The sequence below is a fragment of the Mastomys coucha genome, unplaced genomic scaffold, assembly GCF_008632895.1.
Source record: "Mastomys coucha isolate ucsf_1 unplaced genomic scaffold, UCSF_Mcou_1 pScaffold3, whole genome shotgun sequence".
Taxonomy (NCBI): Eukaryota; Metazoa; Chordata; class Mammalia; order Rodentia; family Muridae; genus Mastomys; species Mastomys coucha.
In genome coordinates this window covers 34,786,962-34,801,269 of record NW_022196909.1, presented here as the reverse complement: position 1 = coordinate 34,801,269, position 14,308 = coordinate 34,786,962, and the positions used below count along the sequence as shown (strand labels likewise).

The 14,308-nt window shown below is 44.6% G+C and overlaps 1 protein-coding gene across 43 annotated transcripts in view; it reads right to left on the bottom strand.

Annotated features, from left to right (window-relative positions):
* Window positions 1–14,308, bottom strand: part of Ank3 (ankyrin 3) — a 642,120-nt gene that overhangs the window by 121,534 nt on the left and 506,278 nt on the right. For 34 of the 43 annotated variants that reach the window (XM_031347661.1, XM_031347659.1, XM_031347665.1 and 31 more), the window contains 5 exons: window positions 10,469–10,567; window positions 10,276–10,374; window positions 9,423–9,518; window positions 3,760–3,832; window positions 3,523–3,585 (listed from right to left, as the gene is read on the bottom strand). In XM_031347661.1, coding sequence (XP_031203521.1) covers window positions 3,523–3,585; window positions 3,760–3,832; window positions 9,423–9,518; window positions 10,276–10,374; window positions 10,469–10,567 — 430 coding nt within the window. The remainder of the gene's footprint in view (window positions 1–3,522; window positions 3,586–3,759; window positions 3,833–9,422; window positions 9,519–10,275; window positions 10,375–10,468; window positions 10,568–14,308) is intronic. The other 9 variants (XM_031347699.1, XM_031347668.1, XM_031347667.1 and 6 more) reach the window with 1 other exon arrangement.

The following is a 14,308-nucleotide window of genomic DNA, read 5'->3' as shown; positions in this document are numbered from 1 at the left end:
CTCATTTGCAAACTGTAAGAATCTGAGTGGCGATAGAATAAAGATGATGATTCTTATGCACTTGAAAGGTCTATGTAAGGCAATGGATATGGTGGGGGTGGGGGGTGGGGTGGGATGCAGAGACTGCTGCGATGTCCACAGTCCCTTTGGCCCCCTACCCAGCTCACTACCCAAAGTCTCCCTGATCTACATAACACATACACCACACACACAGACATACAGATACACACATACACACACACCACACACATAGACATACAGACATACACATATCACACACACAGACACACATATACACAGACACACATACCACACACACAATACACATACATACACACACAGAGACACACACATACACACACATACAGACACACATACACAGACACACATACAGACACATGCACACAGACACAGACACACACATATACACACAGACACACACATATACACACAGACACACACATACACAAACACATACACAGACACATACATACACACAGACACACACACACACGGACACACAGACACATGGACACACACAGACACACACACATACACACAGACACACACATATACACACAGACACACACATACACACACACAGACACAGACACATACATACACACAGACACATACATACACACAGACACACACACACGGACACACAGACACATGGACACACACAGACACACACATACACACACAGACACACACAGCACACAGACACACACACAGACACATGGACACACGGACACACACAGACACACGGACACAGACACAGACACACCACATACAGACACATACAAACAGATACACACAGACACACGGACACACAGACACACACATACACACAGACACCCACACAGACTCACACACAGACTCACAGACACACACAGACACACACTCACAGACACACAGTCACACAGACACATACACAAACACACAGACACATACATACATCATGCCCCCTGGTCATCCTGCCCTCCCCTGCAATCATTTCCCCATGCCCACATCACATCCCTCCCACAATACAATAATTAAATATGATTTTTAAGATATTTCAAATCCTTGAAGGGCATGGGAGAGCAGATTTTAATTTTAAATAATTAACCCAATGTATGTATCTGCCTGGCCAAATAGATCAGAGCCAGAATTGCTAGCTAGAAGTTGGAGTTTAAGGAAGTGGGGAACTTTAATTTAATTTAATTTTTATTTGCTTGGTTGGTTGGTTTTGTTTTTTTTTTTTTTGTGACAGGGTTTCTCTGGTTAGCCCTGACTGTCCTGAAACTTGCTCTGTAGACCAGGCTGGCCTCGAACTCATAGAGATCCCAATGCCTGCCTCTATCTCCTGAGCACTGAGGATTGAAGGCAGCTGAATAAACTTTTAAAGTTTATTCAAACTGGAGAGGGCATTTGAGACATTTGGGCAAAGAATGTTCTAGCATAAAATCTAGCTCCAGGGATGCTCAAGTAGACTGACTCTCAGGACATTTGGCAGTAGCTAGTTCTACAACATTATAAAATCAAAATCCAGATGACTCCAACAACCCATTGACATACCCTCAGAGGACAAAACAAATTGTTTAAAGAAAGGCAAAGTGATAATTATAAGCCACTCTGAATCTCAAGTTTGCAAATATAAAGGAAATGACTGCCATTTCTACTTTATTAAGTGAATTAAAGTTTAGAGATTCCACTTTCTCTTGCTTCGAAGTTATTTGATAACTGATCCATATATACAAAGCTATTACACAGTCCATTCAAACTCAGCCTTTCATCACGGTGGTAACCTTGGATGTTTTGTTAAAAGAGCAGAAAAAGATCTATCAATGGATGTCATACTGTATTTCTTGTGAATTTCACTTGGGAAACAAACTTTGAATTCTGGTTTTTTTTTTTAAACCATGTTACGTGCACAGGAGAAATTACTCTGAAACGTGACAAGAAAATGTACTGTAATAGCATGGGATGGAGAGACACGGGTCCTCTTACAAGGATACAACGGACACCCAGTGGGAGAGAAAAGAGAGGTAGACGCACAACTGAGACAGAAGCCTGTAAAAATCAAAGTGTTAAAACCAATCATGCTAGACAGTCAAGAGTCGTGACGCAACTGCAGGGTTGCCCTTCCTGTGCGTGTGCCCATCCAGCCACCATCACGTCTCCGTGTGCCAGTCTAAGTGGCTAGGGGATGTTACCAAGGCTATGGCCGCTTGGCATCAGGTAGATTTTTCTCACTACTTACACTCCCAGTGAATTTGTGCAAGTCAAAGAAGGGACAGATAAAATTAAAATCCTGCTAAGACTGATACAAGCAGGAAAAAGGACTATGTAAGGGGGTGGGACAGGGGAGCATTGAGGAAGAAAATTATTTAAAAGATGAACTGATTCAATCAATCAATCAATCAATCAATTTAAAAAGTCAAGAGCATGGTAGCACATGCCATTACTGTCAGAACTAGGGAGACAGAGGCAGGTTGATATTTTAAGTTCAAGGTCAGCCTGGTCTATATGAGGAGTTCCAGGACAGTCAAGGCCACATAGTCAGAGACTGTCTCAAATTTTGAAAAAGTAAATATAGAGGTTGGGCAGTAGTGGTATACTTGGGAGGCAGAGGCAGAAGTTAGACCTCTGAGTTTGAGTGCAGCCTAGTCTACAGAATGAGTTCCAGGACAGCCAAGAAAGGCTACACAGAGAAACCCTGTCTCAACACAAACAAACAAACAAAATAAATATGCATACATTCAATATAGGAAACATTTCATTATTTCAGCAAAGCTCCAAAATTTGCCATCCTTCCAATATTTACTCACTCATACAAATGGTACTTTTCTAACAGATCTTTCAAACATGTCATATGTATGTGTGTATGTGTATATATGTGTATATTCACATGTATACACACAAACATATACATATGAATGATGTGGTCGAGAATATCATTCTTTTGAATCAAGCAGAAAGCTTTAGCTTTATTGAGCACATGAAATACAGCCTTACCATGTATCAATCTCTTTACCAAGCCACTGTTGAAAATCTACAGTGTGGGAGTGGTTTGACTCAGGCTGAGTTCTCATGCACAGTCCCAGAGTCAAAAGCTCATTTTATTGCACAGTGCACTGACCAGGCATTCGCTCTACAACCTGTAAGACTGCCTTTTATACTAAAAAAAAAAAAAAAAGAGGAACAAAACAACTACGAAGAATAAGCTACCCCAGTTTAGATTCAGACATAAACAATAAAACTTCAGTTTTCTGCTTGATAGAGACAACAGAGTGACCATCATAGTTAGTGACATTATGTTCTGCTTAATGGTGGGAAGGGGGCTTAAGAAATCAGGTCTGAAAGAGGATAGATAGGACCCGGGGTGAGCCGTTAAATGACCCCCCTCCACACACACAAAATTAATTCTCGAAATGACATGAGAAGTTAGTAACTCAAGGAAGGGTTACTTTTCAGAGAATAGAAAGGAGGGCTGGAGTTGGGAGATTACGGCTCATCCCACGAGAGAGGTGTGAATACCTTCTTCACCGTCCGAGATATATTCCCCATCACTGAGCTTTTCGGGGGCGCTGGCTTTCCTTACTGCATGATTGAAGTGATAATAAGAGTGTATGAAAATACTCATCCCGAACGACACAACCCAGCATCTAAACATCCTCTCCCTCCCCCAAACACGTTTGGGACGGACTTTCTTCAGGAGGCAACAGAGCCACGCTCACTCATCACCATGGCGACCCCTTGAGGATACTGCCGTACCTTCATCATCTGACATATCGAGGACTTCATTCATCGTTTCTGGGACATTCATTTTGTGCTTCTCCGTGATGGTCTGGGAACAACAACAACAACAACGAAACCAGTTACTTCAGTGTGAAAGGACTTTTTAAGGAGACTAGTCATTTCTTTCCGATTTGATTCATTTATACCCTATGAAATGAAGAACTCAGAAGGCTTTATACACAACATGAATCTCTCTTAAGCAGCATGGGGGGAGGCTCAGAAATGCCCTACAGATTAGTACAAGGTGGAAGACTCCAGGGGCAAAGCTAACAAGGCTTTTCAGAGGACGAAAGGAAGGCACTGCTGTGCTTGTCTGTGCCAGAAAAACCGAATATCACATCCCATCAGGGGACACGGGAGAAGGTAGGGATTTGTCATTATCGCTGGGGCCAAGTCCCTCACGTTCTTCCTTTTCTCCACTCTGTGTCCACGTCACAGATAGGATACAGCAAAAACACTACAGTGGTAGAAGTTATGCATATTTTATAATTATATTCATCCGGAAGATTTTAGAGGCAACTCGTTTGGAGGATCATCTTAGCTTCTAACACCCTTCATTCAAGTACAGTGTGCTCCAGGGCAGTGTGCTCCAGGGCAATGCCGTTCGGACTACAGTCTACTATTTGCTGACTTTCTAACGTCACAAACTATGTCCATTCAAAAGACAGCATCTGTATTGTTTAAGTTAAAAAGCTGGAAGCAGGGGTCTGGAGAGATCCCCAGTGGTTGAAAGAACTTGCTCCCCTGTCAAAGGCCCTGGGTTAGGCCCTCAGCAGCCAAATGGCGGCTCACAACACTTTAAGTCCAGTTCCAGGGGATCAGAAGCCCTCTTCTGACTGGTGCACAGATACATATTCGAGTAAAGCACCTACACACACACACACAAACACACACACACACACACACACACACACACACACACACAAAACATAAATAAGTCTTAAAAAAAAAAAACCTGAAAAGCGTCCAGAAGTTGAAACTAAGAAAGACTATCAATTCAGTTTCTTATTGATAATTTTTTTCTTTTTTTGGTAAACAACACTCCTATGCTCAGTTGTTATGTGGAAATAAACCATTTTTGTGCCTCTCTCAGTATATAATACTGAAATTGATCACATCCTTGAAAGAAACTTTCAGTTAGTTTTATAGACTCTAAAATTATACAGAAAATCCCCGTATATCCCATACTAAACCTCTCATCATAATATCGCTTCTTAGTACAGAACATTTGTCATTTTGTACTAATGTCAATATACATCAGTAGCAGAGTTTGGGTTAAAGCGGCCCTTCCATGACGTTGGTCCCACACTGAGCACATTCTATCTATGTGGTCACGGCTCTCTGGGCTGTCCTTGGTTCTTAGGATTCTCGACCTTTCTTTCGCACGGAAGAAGGACCTTGAGGGGCCTGGGCTGCATCAGTCAGTTGTTTATAGAGGCATCTGCCTCCCGTTTTCTTTTTCTTTTGTGATTGCTCTGGAGAAGGAAGGCTGTGGAGGGGACGCTCCCTAGCTTGCTCACCATCCAACATCCTAGCAACTGTGACTCTTGACCCTTCTGGCTGAGGCAGAATCCGCCGGTTTTCTCCTTCGAACCTGGCTCTCTCTGTTCTCCTTTGCCTGGTACTGCTCTTGTGCATTTGTGTTTGGGGGGGAGACCACCATGTCAGCTCCTATTTGGGCTGTAGGGAATTAGGTTCAATGCTTCCTTGAGAATGAAGAATTTTTGCAAGTTATCTGGAATCCTTTGCCAGGGGAGAAGTTGCACCCACCTCTGCTCTCAGGATTCACGTAGGACCTGAGGCAGTGTTCTGATGATGGCCCGCGGGCCCTGTACACTCTCTGTGCTTCTTCTCTCTCAGTAGCCTGCACATTCTTTCCCACATATTCAGCTGTTTGCTTACACTGGTATGGGCTTAGAAATATTTGCTTCATCCTTTGAACTATGTGTTAAGTACTCTTTGATTTAGTTCTGGTCAAAGTGTTCCAGCCTTGGACATCCTGAACTTTTCCTACTGACTTGTGTGACTCCCTCCCGACCCCTCCATGGTATTCATATATGTCATTTAACTTTGGTAGTGATGGTGGTGCCTGCTCTTGCTGTGTTGGTTAGTTCTCATCAACTTGACACAAACCTAGAAAGAGGGAACCTCAACTGGAAACTTACTCCTATCGGATTGGCCTGTAGTTAGGGGTGTGTGTGTGTGTGTGTGTGTGTGTGTGTGTGTGTGTGTGTGTGTGTGTGTGTGTGTGTGTGTGTAGGTAATCCTCTTGATCAGTGACTGATGTGGAAGGGGCCCAGCTCACTGGGGATTGGTGCCACTCCTGGGCAGGTGGCCCTGGGTTGTAGAAAAATACTTGTAACTGAGCAAGCCACGGGGAGGGAGCCAGTAAGCGGTGTTCCTCCATGGCCTGTGCTCCAGTCCCTGCCTCCAGGGCCCTGTTGTGACTTCCTGTCCTGGCTTCTCTCAGGGATGAAGCGTACCCTGTCCACGTTATAGGAATAATCCATAAGCTGAGATGGCTGCTCCAAAAGTTGCTTCTGGGCCGTGTTTTATCACAGCAGCAGCCGGCAAACTGAAACACTGACTCTGGAGCAAGAGAGGACATCCCAGGCCCACCTTGTCCTTCCTCCTCTAGTCTTGTATCCAGCTGTTTCTCGAAGGAGTCCTGGCTCCTTGATGCCGAGCAAGGTGTTAGCAGCGGACATCTGGATGCTCTGTGTGACCCCGAGGGTGGCTTCCAGAGCCACTGAGTATTTTAAGCACCATAATCAAGAGGAATACAATTTCAAGGCCATTAAAGGAGGATTCATCTCTTCTGAAGCTTTGCTTCTGCTGCTGCCTTCCTCCTGCAGGCTTGACAGCAGAGGCACTTAGTAACTTTCTTTCTCAAGATTGCTACATCGTACACTGGCCTGTGCGGGAGAATCTGTTTACAGAAACAATGGCTAAGGAGTGTGGTGGGGACTGAGCAGCTCTATCTAAGATTATAGACACCAAACAAAATCACATCCCTCTCATCTCAGGGAACTTATGTTCCTTCTATATTATAGATGCTTATATATGATAAGCACTAGAGCAGGGCTGAGAAGGTGGTGTCTGAGTTTGCAATAAAGTCTCAAGTACCAGGAGGTTGGACTCATTCCTCGAGACTGGCTTCTCTGCTGGCCACAGTGGGCACTTAACAGTTTGTATGGAGGCCATGTTGGCTTCCTGGGGCAGTGTGGACCTTGCTTTTAGCAAGCATTATCGTCTGCCAAGCAAGCTTAGTGATGACACACAAGGGAAGTGGCTCTGCTACCATAGACTCTGGTGGGAGCCTGAGCTCTTCCCAACGCGGCAGCACCATCTTCTTGTTCTGTGACTCTAGGCGGGTGGTTGCCGCCATGTATTACGACTCCAGACTAAGAGCCTTGCCGGCACTTTACCAACCAAGATACCTGATCAGCCTTCTAGTTTAGCTGATCATGCTTCTAATGTTTCACTCTTTAAAACATTTTATTTATGTGCCCGTGTATGTGCATGAGCATGTGTATGTGTGTGTGTGTGTGTGTGTGTGTGTGTGTGTGTGTATGTATACATATGTGTGAACAGGTGGCTGTGGAGGCCAGAAGAGGTCACCGAATACCTGAGGCCAAAGTTACAAGATATTGGGAGCCACCAGTGTGGGTGCTGGGAACTGAACCCTGGTCCTCTGGAAGAACAGTTGGAGCACCTAACTGCTGAGCCACCTCTCTAGCACAAAGCCTTTGTGTCTATCTCACAGAAATATTGTGAAATCACCTAATGGGTAAGAAACTCAATTATGATTTATAGTTTGAACTACCAGACAAGTGTCCTTTCTAACACTAAAACTGCAAGCTGATGTATTAAACGACTCAAATATTTGTAGCATCGTGCCACTTGGCTCCTGTTGGCTACTGTTAAACAGCTTGCTTGCCTCTTTCCTTTGGTCTCTAGAAAGAGCTACCTGGGAAATTCAGAATATGAAGGCTAGAAAAGTATCATATGTGTAGCCTTTCTCTAAGAATTTATGAATAGCCAGGCATGACGGTGGGCATTTTTACTCTGGAGACAGAACCAGGCTAATCTCTGTGAGTTTGATGCTAGCCTGCTCTACACAGCATGACTCTGTCTTAAAACAAAACAAAACAAAACAAACAACAACAACAACAAAATCCAAAAGAACCTAATCACAGATTTTGGATTTTAAAAGCTGTATCAATTGCTGAGTACATGGGGCTGGTGAGATGGCTCAGTGGTTAAGAGCACTGACTGCTCTTCCAGAGGTTATGAGTTCAAATCCCAGCAACCACATGGTGGCTCACAACCATCCTTAATGAGATCTGACGCCCTCTCCTGGTGTTTCTGAGAACAGCTACGCTGTACTTACATATAATAAATAAATAAATAAATATTAAAAAAATTGCTGAGTACAATTTTTCTCCTAAACTTTATGGTAATGATAGAACTAGATCCTGATGAGTGAGCATTTTCTGTCTGGTTAGTCACACAGTCTCTTCTACTCAGCAGACTTACTTTCTGGTGTCTAAAACCTGTGAAATGCCACATCACTCAGCTGGCACATAGCTGCAGGCAGCCTGAGCCCACGGCTTTCTATAGAAAGTACTGCATATACGAAGGAAGTTATACACAACACTATGAGTTCTTTTAGATTGGGAGATGGCCAAAGAGAAATGATGATGTCATCCCCAAATTCCACTGTCCTAATATCTCTTAGTCCCAAAGACACTGGACAGGGTTAAAATGATTTGAAGGGTGTGTGTGTGTGTGTGTGTGTTTAAATACATGTAGGGACAGGGACAACAGCTCAGTTTGGAAAGACACTTGATGCCAAGTCTGGTGGATGACCCGAGTTCAGTTCCCAGAACCTCTTCCTGGTGGGAAGACAGAACTGACTCCCACAAGTTATCCCGTGACTTTCACACCCATGCCGGGGCATGTGTGTACCCCTAACACACACACACACACACACACACACACACACACACGGAAATGTTCTTCAAATATATCTAATGGAATAGGGTCATCTGGTAGGTTAACAATCTCACACAATGTCTTCAAAGTCTTTACAATGCCAAGATAGAACACAGAATCAAAAATCCTTTATCCACTTACAGAACTATTTTTTTTCCCTAAGTTTTCTTTTATTACTTATTAATGGGTCTGTGGGCCCATGTGTGTGAGCACATGTGAGTGCAGTACCTGTAGAGGTCAGAAGAGGGCAACTGATCCCTTGGAGCTGGAGTTGATGGCAGTTGTACAGTACCTGAGGCAGGTGGTGGGCTGCACAGAGCCATCTCTTCAGCTCCACATGCAACTTTCACAGAATATATATATGTGTGTGTGTATATATATATATATATATATGTATATATATACATATATATACATATATATATATATACACAGTGTTGTGTATATATATATATACACACACACATATATATATATTCAGTACTTTAAATTTTGCTCATGTCAGAAATTAGGGGTTTACTACATTGACAGTATTTTTAAAATGTGGTACTTAGCCGACAAATGGGGGAAGAAAGTACATTCTAGAAAAGCCCAGGGAAACTAGGCTTTCAGAGTAAGTAAGTTCAACATCCATTACTCACAGTGGTGGTCATAATTTCCTCTGTCACGACCTTCAGTGTGTCAACCACCGAGATGTAGCCAAGGCGCCGGGCGATGGCCAGGGCTGTGTTCCCATTCTGGAAGCAGGGAAATGTGGACAAGGTCACTCAGCCTGAAACCAAGGCAAGGCCGGTCTCTTATCACACCAACCCAACTGCTGTATGCAAACGTATAAATGTTGTAATTTTATAGTTTGGATTCCAATTGTCACAGAGGCTGTGAGTTGGAAGATGTTGCTGCGTCTGGCAGGTTGGGACTGGTGTGTGTGTGTGTGTTGGGGATGTCACTAGGGGTGTGTCCTTAAAGGATATATTGGGACTACAGCCTCCTCCTGCCTTGCTTGCTTCCTGGTGGCCGTGACATGAGTTTCAGTAAGCTGTCCCTGCTATAATGGTCAACCTCCCTGCAGCCTCATGGGATCAAGTAATATGGACTGACACCTGTGCAACCATCAGCCAAAGAAAGACTTTCTGTCTATTAAGTTCCTTCCCTCGAGTATTTTGTCGTAGTGACAGACAGGCAGCTAATAGCCAGGTTTTGTAAAAGCCTGGCTCACCTGTTCTTAACCATCCACGTCTGGGCAGCTACATGTGGTTTTACGACACAGAATCTATGTGAACAGTCAGTGGGACGCACACTGTGGGTCAGTGGGACACACACTGTGGGTCAGTGCGACGCACACTGTGGGTCAGTGGGACGCACAGACTGTTTGCCTTGAAGGCTCTATGCAACTTATCTAAGATAACAGAAAAGCGACTGGCGTGTGAGCCAAATGTGGGAAGATGTCAGAGCCCCTCGTCTCCTCCACTCCTGCTGTGTTGGCCCACAGCTCACCACAGTGAGTTCATTGGGGGAGGCGTTGTTCTGGAGCAAGACGTTGATGATATGCGTGTGGCCCTGTTGAGCAGCCTGGTGCAGTGGTGTGTATCCGTTCTGCAGAAGAAAGAACAGAGGGATGGCTCGCACTTCCTTGAATACAAAACCAAGGGCTTTGCTGGGGAGGAAGCGGGAGGGCGGAGGCGCCTACCTTTGTCTTGGCGTTAACTTTTGCAGAATGCTGCAGCAGAAAATTGACTATTTTGATGTTTCCATAGTGACAGCCCACATGGAGCGGGGTGTAGCCCATCTGTAATTATGTTTCAGGGGAAAAAAAAGAAACATTGTAAGTACACTTTTAGTAACAGCTATGCTAAACGGAAGTAAAAGCATTATTTAAATTTCCTTTTGAACTGGAAAACATTTAAAAAAAAACCTCTTTTCTATAAAAAAAAAATGCCCTTTTCAGAGTTAAGTCTTAATATATCTGGTTGAACATGAAAACAGGCATTCTACTTCCTGTCTTACATCAGCTCTCTACTCTCTGCATAGCTGTTCAGGACAAGAAGGAAGTGGACCAATCAGCAGCGCGGACAGGTGGATACGGTGAGGTGGACAGGTGGAAATGACTGGTGAGGTCAGAGAGTATGATATGGACAGACTGGGTGAGTGTTGATTGAATACTCTGTTCTCTAACAAAATGGTTATGTGACAAGCTTGGGGCTAGGTTGGGGATGGGAGAGGGAGAGGTACATCCCTTTAACCTCAGGACTCCAGAGGCAGAGACAGGCAAACCTCTCTGAGTTCCAGGCCAGCCAGGTTTGCATGATGAGACCTCAAGGAAAAACCAAACCCAACCAAACCAAGCCAAGCCAAGCCAAACCAAACCAAGCCAACCAACAACCAACCAACCAACCAAAAACAAACACACCAGCCCACCACAGAGGGGCAGAGGCACAGAAACAGTCAAGCTGGGGAGCCCAGTGTGAGTTCCTGTTGTCAAAGAATAAACTTGAACCAGCTATAGTTGCTCAAGTTAAAGAAAATCTACCTATTCCCTCCCTAGAGCATGGCTGTTTCAAACCAATAACTGACACAAAACAACCAATCCTTTCTTAGACTGACAGCCAATTACTCTCTGGAGATGGGAGATGGCTCAGCCAATAAAGTAGTTGCTTTGCAAATAGGAGACTTTCATTTAACCCCAGAATGTACAACACACACACACATACGCCACACCCCCAACACAACCACATATATACCATACACATATATTATATACCACACACACCACACACGTACACCGCACCACATCTACACATCACACATATACCACACCACACATATAAACCACATACATACACACCACACACAGACACAGACACACACACTACACATACACCACATACACACCACATACACACACACACATGGATACACACATCTTACACAGACACATACATCACACCACACATACATACACCATACCACACATATACACATCATACTACACATATACACCCCCTTCACACCACATCACACACACCACACACACACACACACACTCACTAACAAATACAGGTGCAGCTGAACATACACCAACACAAATATGCAGCACACATACTGTAGATCCTTTTCAAGAAGGTGACATGATCATATCCAGGGTCTGTGTCCCATCTCTGTTGCTAACAACACTGGCAGAGTACTGGCCCCGCCCACAACATTTCTAGGTACATACTGAAAAGATCACCCCTAGTGGTCAGGTCTGGTTCTCTCTGTTGAAGACATGCGTGTGTCATTAGGATGGCCCCAGCAAACTGTTGACCTTTCAATTTGAAAAGGGAATGCCCAGTGGGTGGAAGGATGACTCAGAGGTAAAGAGACCTACATGGTCTTCTAGAGGACCTGGGTTTAGTTCCCAGCACCCACCTAGTGGCTCGCAACTGTCTGCAGCTCTAGCTTATGGGGATCTGATGCCCTCTTCTGGCCTGTGTGGCAGCAGGTATGTGTATAGTGCACAGACATACATGTAGACCAAACACCTATGCACATGAAAAGGTCATGCCTGGACCACAGTTGGCAGTGGAAAGCACAGATGGATGTGCTGACTGGCTCTGGTCACATTTTGTTCTGTAAACCATCAGTGAATCCAGCCAGACTGATTAGACTCTCTTGATACGGTCACCAGAGTCCCTGACCTTCTGGTTAGCCCTGGAACCTTTCCTGAGTGAGGGCAGGTCTCCTATGTGGTACTCAGAATGTACTGGCCTCCTTGGTGTGGCTCCTACCCTCAATGCTGAGGAATCAGACATGGCCCCCATGGACAGAATACTGCATAGAGTACTGGAGGCTTGTGTGTAGTGCCTGCTCAGGTCTTAGCACCATCAATTTAGCCATCTTAAAAACAAAACAAAACAACCCTTTATTCCAAGTTTAGTGGTAAAGAGGTCAAAATGATATACGAATGATATTGACTAATATAATATTAAAAGGTTCTGCCAGGTGGTGGTGGCACATGCCTTTAATCCCAGCACTTGGGAGGCATAGGCAGGAGGATTTCTGAGTTCGAGGCCAGCCTGGTCTACAGAGTGAGTTCCAGGACAGCCAGGGATACACAGAGAAACCCTGTCTTGAAATATATATATATATATATATTTACCCCTAGAGGTCAGGTCTGATTCTCTCTGTTGAAGACATGCATGTGTCATTAGGGTGGCCCCAGCAAACTGTTGACCTTTCAATTTGAAAAGGGAATGCCCAGTAGATGGAAGGAATATGGAATATATATATATTAAAAGGTTCTTCAACTATCTAACTTGCATAATAACGTAACAATATCCTGTGGTCTTCTTTCCCTCTGATCTTTCCTGTCTATGAACTGAGGTTACCTCTCCTGTCCTCTGAGACACGGGCCTTCCTGCTGTCACAAAGCATCTGTGAAAACCAAGAGTGCGTAGGGGTCGGAGAGATGTCTCACCAGGTTTGAAGGGTGGTGCCATCCCTGATAGTCTTACTTCGACTTCCATCGCTGGAACCCATGACAGAAGGAGAGAACTGACTTCTAGAAGCCTTCTACTGCCCATACAAGTACTGTGGCACATACCCTGCACTCACACACACAATCACGTGCACAATAATAAATACTTTCTGCAACACAGTCAGGAAGAGTCACCTCGTACTCACAGAGATGGGATCTTTGGGTCATAGCGTTCCCGGACAAGACGGCGCTGTGCAAAGACCTGCCTAGCATTGCACAACTCAAGAGGGTCTTTCCAGCTAGCAGTAAGCCGCTTTGGAAAGTGCTGGGTGCACCGTGTTCGCTCTTATCATCGCTGCGCACACATCACAGGCACCCAGTAAGTAGTTTAAATCTTTGGCAAATAAGGGACTGGGAAGAAGGACGCAATCGAGGGCTGCCTGTCATAGTTGTGGACTGGACAGACGGAATTGTGTAAGGACAAGTGTCAGAGGTCAGGCAGAGGCCTCGTGCTTGAGATCTCAAGGCTATGGGGCACGGACAGGTGGATCCTGGGAACCTGCTGGCCAACGGGCCTAGCTGAAAGGGCAAGCTTCAGGTTTAGGGCAAGAGCCTTTCTCAAAAAAAACAAAATAAGGTGGGGGCCGGGGGTTTCCTGATGTTTCCAGATTCCTGATGTTTTCCTCTGGCCTCCACACATGTATATATAGGCACGCACAACAATATGTAGGCATACACTACACATGAATGCACCCCCCAACATGTGCATGCACACGTGTACACACACACACACACACACACACACACACATATGAATGAGCGCACATGAAGAGGTGACAGGCTCAGGTGGAAGGCTCTAGCAGAACTGCTATGTTACTTCAATCAAGATTTTATTTACTGTCACCATACGCCTTCCATGCAGTATGACTCTATCCTAGAATAAGATCTCCACTTTCTCTTCAGCTTTTTTTTTTCTTTTTTTTTTCTTTTTTTGGTTTTTCAAAATAGGGTTTTTCTGGATCACCCTGGCTGTCCTGGAACTCACTCTGTAGCCCAGGCTGGCCTTGAACTCAG